At 48.2% G+C, this 14,167-nt stretch overlaps 2 protein-coding genes across 2 annotated transcripts in view; one reads left to right on the top strand and one right to left on the bottom strand.

The window, feature by feature from the left end:
• LOC119385941 (peptidylglycine alpha-hydroxylating monooxygenase) overlaps positions 1-8,834 on the bottom strand; it is a 69,538-nt gene extending 60,704 nt beyond the window's left edge. The window contains 1 exon segment of the mRNA XM_049414167.1: positions 8,762-8,834. Coding sequence (XP_049270124.1) covers positions 8,762-8,834 — 73 coding nt within the window.
• Positions 8,358-14,167, top strand: part of LOC119387400 (insulin gene enhancer protein ISL-1) — a 141,602-nt gene continuing 135,792 nt past the window's right edge. Inside the window, exon 1 of the mRNA XM_037654789.2 lies at positions 8,358-8,854. Within this exon, the coding sequence (XP_037510717.1) occupies positions 8,833-8,854 (22 nt within the window). The 5' untranslated portion in view covers positions 8,358-8,832. The remainder of the gene's footprint in view (positions 8,855-14,167) is intronic.

The raw sequence follows: 14,167 nt of genomic DNA on the forward strand, positions 1-14,167 counted from the left end.
TGTGCGCACGCAGTGCTAACCACGCAATCTTATTTTTGCATTTCAAAGAATGATTACAAAATATACCTCCATAAACTAAAAAAAAAAAAAAACACGGCAGATATTTTTAGTTTAAGTTTTCCATCAATTGCATACGAGCTGGGGCTGTTGAGTAAAAGTAGCAAGTCTGCAAACTTCATCTATTGCACAATGCAATGAAAAAAAAAAAAAAAAACGTGCTCTAGCTGCTTCTGGTAGGAATACACCAGGCTGGGCAGCGTTACATAAATTAAAGCTGTCGTGTTGACTCCTCGGCAGGCAACTGCACCCAACGTACACAACGTTTTCGTGTTGAAAACAAGAACGTTCTTTGTCCCACCCTTCTTCCCCGAGTCACCGCCACCGCAATGCCATAGATCTGTCAAAGCGAGGCACACCCGTTACAGAGCGAGCCACCGCCCTCGCTGTTCCCTGAAGATGGCTGTCTCGTCGTCTTCGTCTGACCGCCTTCGATCTTTAAAAATGTTACGCCTTAAAGCGAGACCGGACTAAGGGCTTCCAAAACAGCTGTCTGTTTAGAGCGCCGAAGTGAACGAGCCGGCGGCCTCTTCAGCGATCCCCGTCGACGTGACGTGTCGGGTGTCCGGAGCGTGATTATACAGATACGTATGAGACCCGGGCCTAATACGGGCCTGGCTCAGGCCCGAGCCCGAAGATCACGGGCCCGAGCCCGGCCCGGGCCCGATGCAACAATCCCTTAACCGGCCCGGCCCGGCCCGCGGGCCGGGCCGCGCCCGGGCTTTCGGGCCGGCCCGGGCCCGTGCAGTGCACTACTCTGGACTCTATATACTCAGCGCGTGTTCCCTAACGTCTTTGAAGCGCAGTAATCGTGACTTAAGCATAATCAGCGCGTTCATGTATATACAGTAAAAAATATTTCAACTACTACGTTTTATTTCCGCTGCACCGCACTCTCTCCATAAATATTTTAAAAACAAAGAAGTGATTCTGTATACACATCATATGCCACGGTCTCTTCAGGAGCTGATATGTTATCTCCTTTTCATCGATGACACACGCGTGCACATAGGTACCCGCCAATGCAGTTTTCGAGATTAAAGTCCCTACAGGGACTTTAGCTACTGAGGCATCTCTTCGAGATGCGTCAGTAGCTAGGTTTTGTGTTCTGGCGCTACTGACGCAGAAAACACAACCTAGCGAGTATAGAAGCAGCAAAATCGTGCCCGGCAGTGTATTCTTTGGGGGGTCACGCACGTTTACGACACCCCACAGGGGATTATCGCCGCCCCCAGGGAGCCTTCGTTTAAAATGTGCACAAAAGGGAGACACTTGAACGTGTCGATTTGTTCTGCAAACGTCAACTTTTCTTGGTGTCCCTGGCAGCCGATGCCGGCAATACATGTGGTGGCAAATAGGAGATGCGTCGCGCCCTCTTGTCAGCGACATGTTCTTCGTTCGAACAGATTATTCTGGGGCAAGGTCGAAGCAGAGTCCTTCAATGCTATTGAGGAACTCTGGGTCACTTGATACATGACGCTAAGGCACAAACCAGTCAAGAAGACGACGGACAAGGGAGAGAAGTGACACACACAACGACTGGAAAGACGATTATTCTCTTGTGACACCAAAAACTGCGCGGCTCCGCTTCCGCAAGCATGCACAGTTCGCCGAAAGGCGTCGCTATTCAACTTGTCGCGAGCGTCGACGCACAACAAAGACGCGCGCTGCCCGATCCCTTTTTCACGCCGCTAAAGACGTGTCCAATTAAAGAAGCAGCCACGCGCTTGTAGGAAAAGAAAGACCCCGAGTCGGTGCCGCTCTGAAAGCACCCACAATTCGCATTCCCCTTCCCACACATCGCGAGAAAAGTGCCGAGGCACAACGGCCAACACCCATTTTGTGTACGCGCTGCCGCCACCGGCCCATTGAGAGGCTTTCCCGCGGTGCTCCGACTCGGAGGAGGCTGTGCCGTTGTGGTTTGTACGCGGGCGTGTACACATACGCATACGTACCGGCTCGCGCACAAACATAAACGAGAGCGCGCATGCCTTTGAAGGTGTCGTTCGTGGTTACAAATGGACGCGCATACAAGCGACGCACATAGTTGCCTGTATGGAAGGAAGTCTGTGTGCATCTAACTGTTCGAGTCATCCCGCTATACAGGCAAGGAGAGAAAGGGGTGGCAGGTGGTTGTTGTGTATCATTTGTTTGCTCGAGTGCGACCCGTCCTGCGGATACACGAACGCCTGCCATGGTTGGTAAACAGCCCGCATCGGCCATGGACCGGCCGCCCGAGGAAACCCTAACGAAAAGAAATTACGGCGGACGGCTAAGGAAGCGGCGCACGAGTGGTGGTGAGTGAGTCGTTTGGGTCGGGGCTTCACGCAGGTTCTCGGGCTGACTGCAGGTTTGGGAACAACGCACCGTATACGACTTTTGCCGCCGCCGTGTGTCAACGCGCTCCCGCCTTCTGATGGATCGGTTCGTCCACCCCGCACCGCCAACGACTCACGCACCGCGCGGTAGTGGTGGTGCGTCTTCGCAAACAAGCAGGCAAGGCAGCTCTATATAGCTGGCGCTGGGCCCAGCAGCCACGCACGGTCGCGCGCCTTGCACACGCCTTTTCCGCAAGGGTTCTAGCGGCACGCGAGGCATGCAGTGCACGTTCCTTCGAGCACATATCGCTTTGCGTCCTCGACCAAAAAAAAAAGACTGCGCTTGTAGTCCGGACAAGAGTCAGCTGCTATATCTCGACGCACGCGCCGCACGAACGCAACAAGGCGAACTGTTCACCGCCAACTTATTACCTGCAGGTTACACGTGTGGTTCTTACAAATGACGTTTGTAAGAACCACACGTGTAACCTGTACGCGGCGTGCTCTCGGAAGTATAGTGAACCTAAACGTTTAGTCGTGGTTGGTATATATACTAAGCAATGACCAATACATTTGATGCGGACAAATAATATACGTCAACGTTCTATTCGAAGTGTAGACGTACGTTCGCTGCAGATACATACTACTGATCGCAGTCAAGCATATGTCGATTGATGCGGGAGCTGAATGGCCAACTGACAACAGCACTCGAGGGGTTCACGACCGCATCTAATAATATATATACATATATATATAGCAAGCTGTGTTCTTACCTTTAAAAAAAAGAAAGAAAGTAAAGCTTGGCACGTATACGTGCAGAATGCGTGCATTAATATACCGCTGATAGCCAGAACCCTTAGAAACGTTCACGTTGCATTTCTAGACTAAAATATTTCGCTACAAAAATAGGTCACGCGAATGGTGTCTCCTTTGTGAAATGCTTAACTCTTAACGTAAAAATGTCACGTAAAAGGTGGAACAGGCTGACCTAAGATTTGAAGCATATATTTTCGTGTGTATATATACACGCACACATACAAACGCACGAACGAACATACATTTAGTTTGGCTGACTCCCCCCCCCCCTCGAAAGGAATTTCTGGCTACGCCACTGATTGCAAACATATATGCGTTGCAGTCATCTTATACGTATAAGGCTGCTGTCGAGTCTTCACCTCCCTGTTTTGCTTTTCTGTTTCTTTCTTTTTTTCTTTTTTAGAGCTGAAAAGTTCCAGCAACATGAACTGAACGCGAAGGCATGCACTTATGAACATCGTTGCTCTCCGCCGGCTGCGGGTGTTGCCAAATCAAAGCTGACCATGATTTATATTTGTCCTTGCGAAGTTGCTTCGGCCCTTCATCAGATACATAAATCAAACAACTTACGCGTTTGACGTCGCTGTACGACTGAACGCGTCGATTGTTCACGTGCCGCCAGTGCGTTATGCAAATGCCTGATTCGATCGTGCCGTTTGCAACGGACGGTTTGCGAAAATCCGCAAGACGGCCTTCCGGCAAGCTTTTTTTTTTTTTTTTTTCGACCCAGCACTCTCGTCAATCGACTAATCTTCTCGCTCGTTGTGCTTCTGCTGCTTCTAATTCCAGTCAACGAATGAGGAATAATACATCAAGGGCTCGTTTTCTTTGTTGCGTAAAGCTTAATGGAACCAACAGGCAGTGAAGCAAAGGAGAGCACAGGGGCACCATTTGTAGTCCCCAACTGCAATGTCGCAATCACGAAAAGAAATTAAAGTAGACAAAAAGACAACCTGCAGCTGATATATAGGGACCGAACCGACAAATTTCGGATAAGGGACTCGTACACCACAAATGCTTTTCAAAAATTATCATTCGTTTATCACACCTCATTGTTGACCCTAAACCTACGTGGTGAACGAGGCACCTGTCGTTCGGGGGACGCACTTTCACTGGAACTGGGAGCGGCGACAGCACTGCAGCGAGCGAGAAAAACAGTCTGAAGAAGTGTGCTTGGTTGGAAAAAATGAAAAAGAGAGAGAAAGAGAACTGGCAGAAAAGTTGTCACGCAGATTTTTGCAAATCATCCGTCCATGACGGCGTGATTCAAACCAAATAGATGCGCAAATTTCCTATCAATAAAAAAAAATGCTTAAATGACACAGTTCCAAAAAGTATTGATATATATATATATTTGCGCGCATAAGCATTTTTTTTTTCATTTTAACCTATCGCCAGTGTTTATCTCAAGGTGTTTTTGGACAGCCTCGCTCGATAATCTGTAACTTGGCTTTCCTGCAAGAATCAGTCTACAGACCACTTGTTCACCCCTCCACATTCCAACGAAGGGACGAGACCACCACGGAAGCTTTTCGAAAATTAATACGTGAATGTCACGCCTCATAGCAAGCTCTGTGATGTAGAAAGAGAAAGGCAGAAACCAAGGAAAGGAAAAGCAGGGGCGTGAGTAGAAAAAGCTGACGTCACAGCCTCGGCAGTGCATTTTGGGGGGCTCACGCATATTAACAACAGCCCAAGGAGGATTATGGCGGCACCCAGGGAGCATTCGTTGACAAGGCATATGTAGTCTGTCGTCGAGGCTCTCCGTGTGGAAAACAAACTTGCTTGCGCATGCGCAGTAACTATTTTGCAAGGTATCAATTCAATAAACAGAAACGTATACAGCCGCACTTGCAGATAAAAAGCAATCCACTTCTACCAAAAGCGTGTCCATTTGCTCCATGTGGGCATCTCATGGTGGACTCTGCGGCTTTCGTCAAGCTTTGAGTTGTGGCGTAACAAAGTGACACAACCGCGATGTCACTTTGTCAACGCGTGGCGGGCCGACAGCATGCAATCCGCCACTGCGACACTGAAAGTACGTCGGGACAAGCTCTGGGAATGTGGCGCCAGAGGAAGGAGTTTGGAGTAAAGCTCCAGGGATAACTGGAATAAAGTGGTACCATTAACGGGACACTTCACGTTGCCGAAAGATGTTAGAGAGTTTTAGTGCCAAGGGCCCGGCTTACGCACGTGCGCTCTTACGTTCCTTTGTAAGCGGCACTTTACTGTGCCGCTTGTGGTTAGGAGCTTTCACGAAGACGTACTCTTTTCGGATTGGAATGGCAGACACCTCAAAATGTGACTCGTGCAATAGCAACGAAACGATAGAACATCTACTGTGTTTCTGTGGACGTTTTGTGAACGAACGAAACGTTCTGCGCGATGCGCTGAATAAGTTAGACGACAGACCGTTTTCCGAAGAGAAGATCCTCGGATCGTGGCCCTATACGCACCGTAGGCCAGCAAAGCGACGCGAGCATTACTGCTGTTTTTAAAATCGACCGGCTTAAACGACCGCTTGTAGGCATTCAATGGACAGGTGCATATGTACCCTGACAGTGTCTTCTTCCCTCTTCTTTCTTTCTTTTAATCCCTTCATCCCTTCCCCCCAGCGTAGGGTAGCAAACCGGGCGCGCGTCTGGTTAACCTCCCTGCCTTTCCTTCATTTCCTTCCTCCTCCTCCTCCTACATTCCTTTGTACTCCCAGCCACACCCACGGAGAACACAAAGAACGCAATGGCTTACGTATATACGCAAGTCGCTTTAGGGCTCCGGCACTAAAATTCTCTGTTAACTTAAGAGTACGTTATTCGATAGGTCACAGAAAAAAGCAATGCGCTACCGAAAAAAAGTTACCGAAAAAAGCAATGCGTTATACAGCAGGCTGTTAACTTGTAATGCGTTACCGTCAAAACTGAGAAAACGCAAGATCAACATCTCGGTGCACGTTAAGGGACCACGTGGGTGGTCAAAATTGAATCAGAGTCCTCGCGTGCCTCAGAATCGCACGTGGTTTTGGCATGTGGAACCCCAGAATCTAATTAATTTTAAAAGCGTCGAGAGGTCTGCTCCTGAATGATTGGTGAATGCGTGATGTCACCGTCAGGAAAACGTTCGAGAATATCCAAGCAGGGTAGGTAACTGTATATATATACAGAGTAAGCGTTGCGTTTTTTACACATTCGCGCGATTACACATCAAGTCCATTTGTGTTATTGCTAACGACGGGATATAATATATATGAGCGTAATATCTTACGATATATATATATATATATATATATATATATATATATATATATATAATATATAGAGAGAGAGAGAGAGAGAGATAGATAGAGAGAGAAAGAGAGAGAGAGTGGGGGGAGCGTATACACAGAACAGAGTAAAATTAAGCGAAAGTGCCTCTGCAAGACATGTAAACTTATTTAGTTAACAGACAGAAGTAAGCGCGTTTGAAGGGTGTAACCATCGTCAAATCACCCTTTAGGGTGTGAAACCGTTCAGAGTGCCTCAACAAGCAATGGGAACTAAGCTGGATGCAAGGAGCGCGATTTGGCTAATAAAGAAAGCTATTTAGGTTTAACTGCGTGCCTGGCATGCATGTGCTCGCTTGCGCATGCGTGAAGTGTTGTCATTATATTTTTACGTCTAGCAATTTACTAGCAGGGTGATCAGGGGCCGGTCTACATAGTATATTCGTGCTTCCCACTGTAAGCGCAGTGGTTAATTTGTATTTGTGGCGGAATTGCATTATTTTGATGTCTCTAATCGGGCATGGTTTCCGAATAGTAGCCAGACGCGAGTTTTCAATTGTACATGAGTGGTGACTTTTGTGAAGGTACATAAAATACATATGCATGCAGGGCCATAGTAAAAATTTGATTCCAGCGACCAGAGTATGTATAGAAGAAAAAAAGAAAAAAAAATGAATACAAGAACGCAGATGATTCGCGGTGTATTTGCTTTGCTTTTCGAGAAATTCGAGGATTCGCACATCCTTATATAGTAACAATTAGGTATGTAAACAATGTATAAATTACGAAATGTTCATATATGGTTCTTGAGTACACGAAAACATGAAGACCATATATACGCGTTGAATGTGCTACGCGATAATGAGCTATTAAGCTACATAATGCGAATGAGCTACATAATGCGATAATTGGGCTGGGTCAAGTTGTAACTCATGTCTTCGACTTAGCAACAAAACAGTATGGAATCTGGCGGGGGGACATTGCGGATGTCTTATTAATGTAATAATTGCAGTAACAACAGCAACATATCTCGTGTTATGATCGAAAAGTCCCAACGGCGGGCCAACATCCACGAAGCAACACCGCTGACCCGAACAAAGTCATCTGCTGCTCGTGAAGTAATAATCTCTCCGGGTCGCCTCACGTGACTGCCCCATCGATCACGCGCACGCTTACGTGCTCCGTTGCGCACGGAACCCCGTGCACACACGGCGCGAGTCGCAAGTGCTCGACCAAGCGCGACTTTTGGTCTCGGTAACCGCAGCAAAGCTGTGCCGCCCAGCCAGCCATCAAAAAAGCGCCGGCGATAACCGCGAAAGGTCAAACACTGGAAACTGCAGTTACAATGACGTTTTGGAAAGAAGATAAAGGCGGCAGCGAAGCGCCGAAAACCGCCGCGGCACTTGAGAGAGCGACAAGGGAGTTTGTCGGCGATTTCACTCGTTTAAAAACGATGCGAATCCTCCAGAAGCAAAGACAAGTTGGGCCAGGACGTTCGGCAGCCCGGGGTCGAGCACCGAGTCAATCCAACCTGGGCGCAAAAAGAACCAAGCCGCCGGCACGGCGGTTGCAAACGCGCCACGAGTCACACACCTCACTCGCGCGCGCCGATGATGCTCTCCCCTCGGACACCCCTACGGCTGCTCGTAGAGCCGGCCGCATCAATCTCCATCAAGCTCCACCCACCGCTCGTGAGGTGGGCGTGCCCTCCGTTAGCGGCACCTTCGCGTTCGAAAGGAAGCGCACGTGACGGCGGCGTCCATTTAAAGCGATCCGCCAATGGCGCGTCCGCGGGGCGGAGTTTCTCGACGCGGTCGTCAGGCCCCCGCTGCGGCGGCCGCAGTACGGCACCGCTCGCCCGGTGGTCGCGTCGGCGGTGCGATTTTTGCCACAGCGCGCTTCAGCGGCATCGTGCGGCGGCGTTTGTTTTGTTGTTGTGTTCGCATTGTGTTGTGTTTCATCCGACGCCAGGCGATGGGTGCACCCCGGCCCGAGGCAACGAGGGGCCCCGGGCCCTGCAGTTACGCGACGATCGGCGCGTGTTTCGTGGTGGACGCAGCGTGAAGTAGACCCTCGTCGTCGTTCCTCCCCCCGACTGTGGTGGCCAGCATCGTGAGCTCAGGCGCGCAGGGAGCTACCGCCGTCGTAGTTCCTTGCCGGATCTGCGGTCGCGACGAATTGGGACGTGCAGCTGCGGGTCGGCGGGACGACGCTGCCTAGCCGCTGCTTAGAGCGCGGACCTCTTCCAGTCCTTGCAGCCGAAAGGCCCCACTGGCGCGCTCTCGGACGGGCTCGCGAGCCCGCGACCCACCTGTCAAGCTGGTGCTCCGTCCGACCGCCAAGATTTCGCCCTCCAAGGCCGACGCCAGCAGCGTCGGCGCCATGACCGAAGCCGTACCGCAATGTGAGTCCGCCCTCATTTGCCATTCATGCAAGTTCGCCGGACGCACCTGAGCCTGTCCATGATACGTTCGCGTTGCAAACAGTGCGCGTCTGTTTCAAATAGCTCGCGTTCATGCTCGCTTCTTCGACTGTCTGCGATCGTTATAAAACTTCCTTATCGATGAACTTAGGTCTGCGATATAACAGATACACATGAAGAAACGATCCGACTTTCTCCCTGCGTGTATAAGCTTTGGCTGTGTTGACAACCTTCCCCGACTGCTGCACTGGTTGTTGCATGTGGGAATGGTGAACGGCTACTCACATGACCGGGTAGGCTGACACTCGAAGGCTGTTGTCGCATGTTTAGAAGGTGTGATGTTCCATTCTTTGAATGGACTCGTCCACGAAATTCAGGCACTTGCACGCATGGCAGAACAGTTCGGTCCTGTGCCAATGAATGGGACCAGCTGCTTCTCCTGGTCACAATATTTCTTGAAATGCAATAATCCCTGTCATTCGCAACTACTGTTTATCCGATTTATCTTGTGCAAAGAAATAAAAGGGCACTCCAGATATTGCCAAAGTTTTCTGTTGGTTATACAACCACGATCTCCGTGCTGCATACATGTGTACATGGACGATTTCCTACTCGAATATATAAACTGCCCACTTATCCTTTACGAAATGTATACCGTGGTTCATGATGAATGCCTTTTTTATGATGTAATCTATGTATACATACGAACCTCCCTTGAGAACACAATAAACTACATACTCCTGATGTACATAGGCATTCGGATAACTGAAGCGGGTTGAACGACCTCAAACTTTGCGTTGGGCTTTGAAAACCTGTGTGCTGATGGTCTAGAGGTTAACTCACTGTAGCGCTCATTAATGTGAAACTAATCTGATTCACTTTAGCACTTCTGCGTTTCGCCTTGATTTGTTATTGCACTCGAGCGTATGCGATACAGCAGTAATACAGTAAGCATGCTGGCCCTAAATTTAACAACGAGAGCTTTTGAATAACCAACATCCGATAGATGACACGCCAAGTGAAAAGAAGAAAGAAGCCAGGCACGTAGGCAAGCCCCCCCCCCCCCGAAATTTCCGGGCAACTTTTGTTTTATTTTTGCCATGAAAATACTTTCTTTCAAACAATTAGGCCTTGCCCCCCCCCCCCCCCCGAAAAAAAATCCTGGCTACGTGCCTGAAAGAAGCTATTATGGATAACAAAGTGTAAAGCTTACAGAAAGGGACATCGTTTCAAGCAAAATATGGAATTCAAACTTAAGTCATGCAAGCAGCCAGAGAGGATTGTAAATGCTTATGAGAGAGGATGACAACAATACGGGGTGGGTGGGGGGAGGTGGGGGTGGAATGTGTTTAGCCCACGACATAGCGCGACGCCTCGAATGTACAGTAAGGACAGGGATTGTGTAATCCAGCGATCTATCCAGCGGTGCGTATCCTATACGTATATTGAAGGGTTCACATTGAATCGCGACAGATCGCTTTCATTCCACAACAGGCTCTTTCAACGCCAGCGTTACGCATGTCTTCCGACATTTTCATTCGGCATTGGGTCTACGACATGGATATGTTCATATAGAGGTGAGACTTAATTTATGACTACAGGCACAGACTGCAGGGCGGAATATGTTAATCCGTAAAGTCTGGGGTGCGATTCGTGCCGCATGATCATTTTGCACATTTGTTGTCAGTTTCGCGGGCAAAGAATCACAAGTACTCGTACCTATACAGTTAGGAATGGCTCATGGACGATGCAACTGCTGGCCTCCGTTAGATAGATATATTTCCGTTATACGTTATATGCCACGTGGTAGAAAATGCTGACGAACAAGAGCTCGAAATGTACGTGCATCTATCTATATACGAAGGGTTTTCGTTGAGACTGCACGACCACGCAGCTAATTTATCGTGCTTTCATCCGGTTGAATTCGTGCTGCATAGAAACATTATAATACAGTGGAGTGCTGTAGTCATCAGTTAAATATTTCACCATCAGAAATTCCTCAAGTGTACTCTATATTCTCACATTTTATCTTGGGTAGACTATAATTTGCCTTTGCTAGCTTGCAGACCATTTATCTATGAACATGTGTGCGCTTGTTATTCAAATCCATAGGCATGAAATACTTTGGTTAGATTCTATAGCAATATGTTACGGTATACGTTAAAAAAACTATTTCTTTAATATCACCTTAAATGTTTACAACTAACGGTTTCTCTCATAAAGTTAGTGCTCGGCTGTTACTTAATATCGTTTTCTTCTTGGCCGTTAATGTATTTGTTCTTATTTGTCAGGCCGCCATGAAAAAGATTCTCTACTAAATACGAACACTGTTTTGAACAATATTTGTAAAACTGTATACACCCGTTCTCGTGCAGCAACTCTTCAATTACAGTTAATGCTAAAACGTGGGATAGTTGGTTTCAATTGACTTGAATACAATTCACCTGCAGCGAGCGTCCTGTGTGTATCTTTTCTCGTCAGCGTCTTGTTCTCTCTGGTATAAAATGTATTCTTCAGTTATCCAACACTTGCATGCATTTGAAGTGGTCCAATCTTCGTTCACGACCTCGCATTAGTCTGTCTATCATATTGTGCTTGTTAAGGTGGAGTCTAACCAATATCACTTGTTCTCTTATACACGTAGGATATCTTGACATGACTCAGCGGCAATATGGTCGTAAGCAGTTCTCTTGCGCGAAACATTCATGCACAATTGTATTCGGTGCCGATTCACGCTCGTTGGCGAACTGAAATCGGAATCATTGGCATTCGTTTCTATACTGCAAACCTGTACAACTTCGGCAAACCTAGTGGTGGAGTATTGTTTTCAGGCTTTTGGGGGGGTGCGAAAACGTTTCATTGTTATAGCGTAAGTTGGCCTTCAGTACTACTTGTGTTTGTTACATGGGCCGATCCCGAGAAAGTGTAAAAAGCATTGGTGGGCCCTAATTAGATACGCACACCATACACCGTGCGATATTTACTGTCCTCACAGGAGTGTTGCTGTGATAGGATTTGCGTGGTCTCGAGCGTATATTGCAGGAAAAAAAAAGCGTACTTCTGATTAAAGTCGTATGGTGAACGCCGTATGGCGCTAATAAAGGCCTTGAAGGGACTATAGTCAAAGTTGTTTGAACAAACTTTTAGCCCTGGAGACCAGCACAATTTTCCGGAGAAGTAAAGCTTGAATAGAATCCGCCTTTTTTCACGATGCCTTGCGCATGCGCTCTTCCCCTAGCGGAAAAGTCGCGAAATGTCTCTTCATCTCGGAGGCTATGCTTCTGGCAATACCGGTTGTACCGGCCCCTACCAAAACGGGAGAGGGAAACACAGGAAAAAAGAGGCGTATTGGAACTAGTACAGATTAGTGCAAACACAACAAAGGACATTTATTGCACTTTTATGCGACAACGACAGCTGGCTCATACACAACGAATCGTATCAAACATGCCGGTGGGATACGCTCAGGATTCGAGAAAGCCCCGACTCGCCAATCAAAAATACCATGGCGAATACGTAATGCGCCCCATGTCGGACACTAACGCCCAAGTCGTTCGTATGCACCTTTCCAACGAAGGCTTCCAGGGTGCCGCTGTTGCAAATAAGCGTGACCCCCCAAAAATGCACTGCGGAGGCAGCGACGTCAGCGTGGGTCGGCCTTTGTACTCCCGTACAACAGTACTCCCTCTCTACGTTGGAGGCGTACTCGAGAGATCGGAAAGGCTTTTGCTGGTCATTCCGGGCGTGACCGAGGTATAGGGTGGCCGTAACCGAGGTAATGGTTTTCCATTGGGGCATTTTGACGAATGGGTAAACCTGGTTTCAGGTTAAAAAGACGCTAATTTCTGCAACCCATAAAGGAGCACAATGCAGCCTCCTGTAGGGGAGTGGAAAGTAGAAGAGGGGAAAGAAAGGACCGATTTTTGGGGCACAGTATAGACCAGATTTTTCTTAGCCTCGTAGCGCGAGTGTCAGCCGCGCCGCTACTCTCGACACCAGGCGCCGCCTGGTGGTGCAGACGACGGCAGGGGCTGCTGATGACGGGAGGTGATAGCCGCGCTTGCGTCGCGTGTTCGCTTGTGTCAGTGCTTTCAGAGCTGTTAGAAAGTTGCGGTCTCAGTTGCTTGCTTGCCGCATACTAGGAACGGCAGTGCAATGTATAAAAATTCATCCGGGTGGCACTGCGCCGTCGTTGGGTGGCCGAACAACGAGAGAAAAAGGAAGCGGCTGATGCAACAGACCTGCGACGTTCACGGGAACACGAGCGGCTTGTGTTTGTGCAGCATGTATTCCAGACGTTTTCAAGGCCATTGATTTCGATAAGTAATAAGTGAGCTGGTGCTTTTGCTCAGGAGGCCATATTTTCTACCTATTCAAACAACTGCACTGCAAGTGTGTGAGTTAAAACAGGACCACCTGCTGGATTAAAAAAAAATAATAATAAACTGAATTACTAGAACGACAACGACGAATCTTGAAATGAGAAAGACAGTATTCATGCACCTCACCAGATATTTTCTCAAACTGCGAAGCCAATTAACAAATGTTTCTTAATTTTGCCTGAAGACTTACAGGCGCCACCGCAGCTGCCGAGTGGAAACAAGCTTCATTAACGTGCACAGAAATTTGAACACGCGGTTGTTTAATCTTGCTTCTGAAATCCAAAAGGCGGCCACCTTGGTTGTAAATTTGTTCAAAAAGGCGCAGGTAAACCTCGACGTAACGAACTGTTTCACTTTTTACAACTTCATGTCTATAGAACATGCGTATTTTGAACCTCAGAGCCGCGAGGCATGTCGACCTGTGGTTTCATAACAACGAAGTTTTACTGTGACAGCAAAGGAAGGTCGAGGCGGTAAATCCTGATCCGGCTCAATTGTGATCGAAAGTGCCCGTGTGACAGGGATCTTGTCATTGCAGGGGCGATCCTTCCACTGCAGTTAAGTATATCATGAACAAGGCACGTCGCGACAGAAAGTGCACGCGTGTGCGCCGCTTGGTCAGGATCGAACTCAATCAATATCGGACTCAAACGTTATCTTCGTCTGCTTTGATAGTGATTCAAAGCACCTGTGCGACGGGGTGTTCTTGTAGACTGCTCTTTAAGAACACAGAGGTTGGGGGCCGGCATGCAAGAGGCTTCGGACACTACGCCAGACCATCCTTTCGCAGTAATTAAAGAAACCGCACGTACTCTCCGCTACAGCGTTCTGTGTTCAAAACTTAAATAATCGCCTAATTAAATTCATCCCGTTGCATTTTGCGAGAGAGCACAAAACAGCCATCGTGCAGCAC

Source organism: Rhipicephalus sanguineus, chromosome 3 (assembly GCF_013339695.2).
Source record: "Rhipicephalus sanguineus isolate Rsan-2018 chromosome 3, BIME_Rsan_1.4, whole genome shotgun sequence".
NCBI lineage: Eukaryota > Metazoa > Arthropoda > Arachnida > Ixodida > Ixodidae > Rhipicephalus > Rhipicephalus sanguineus.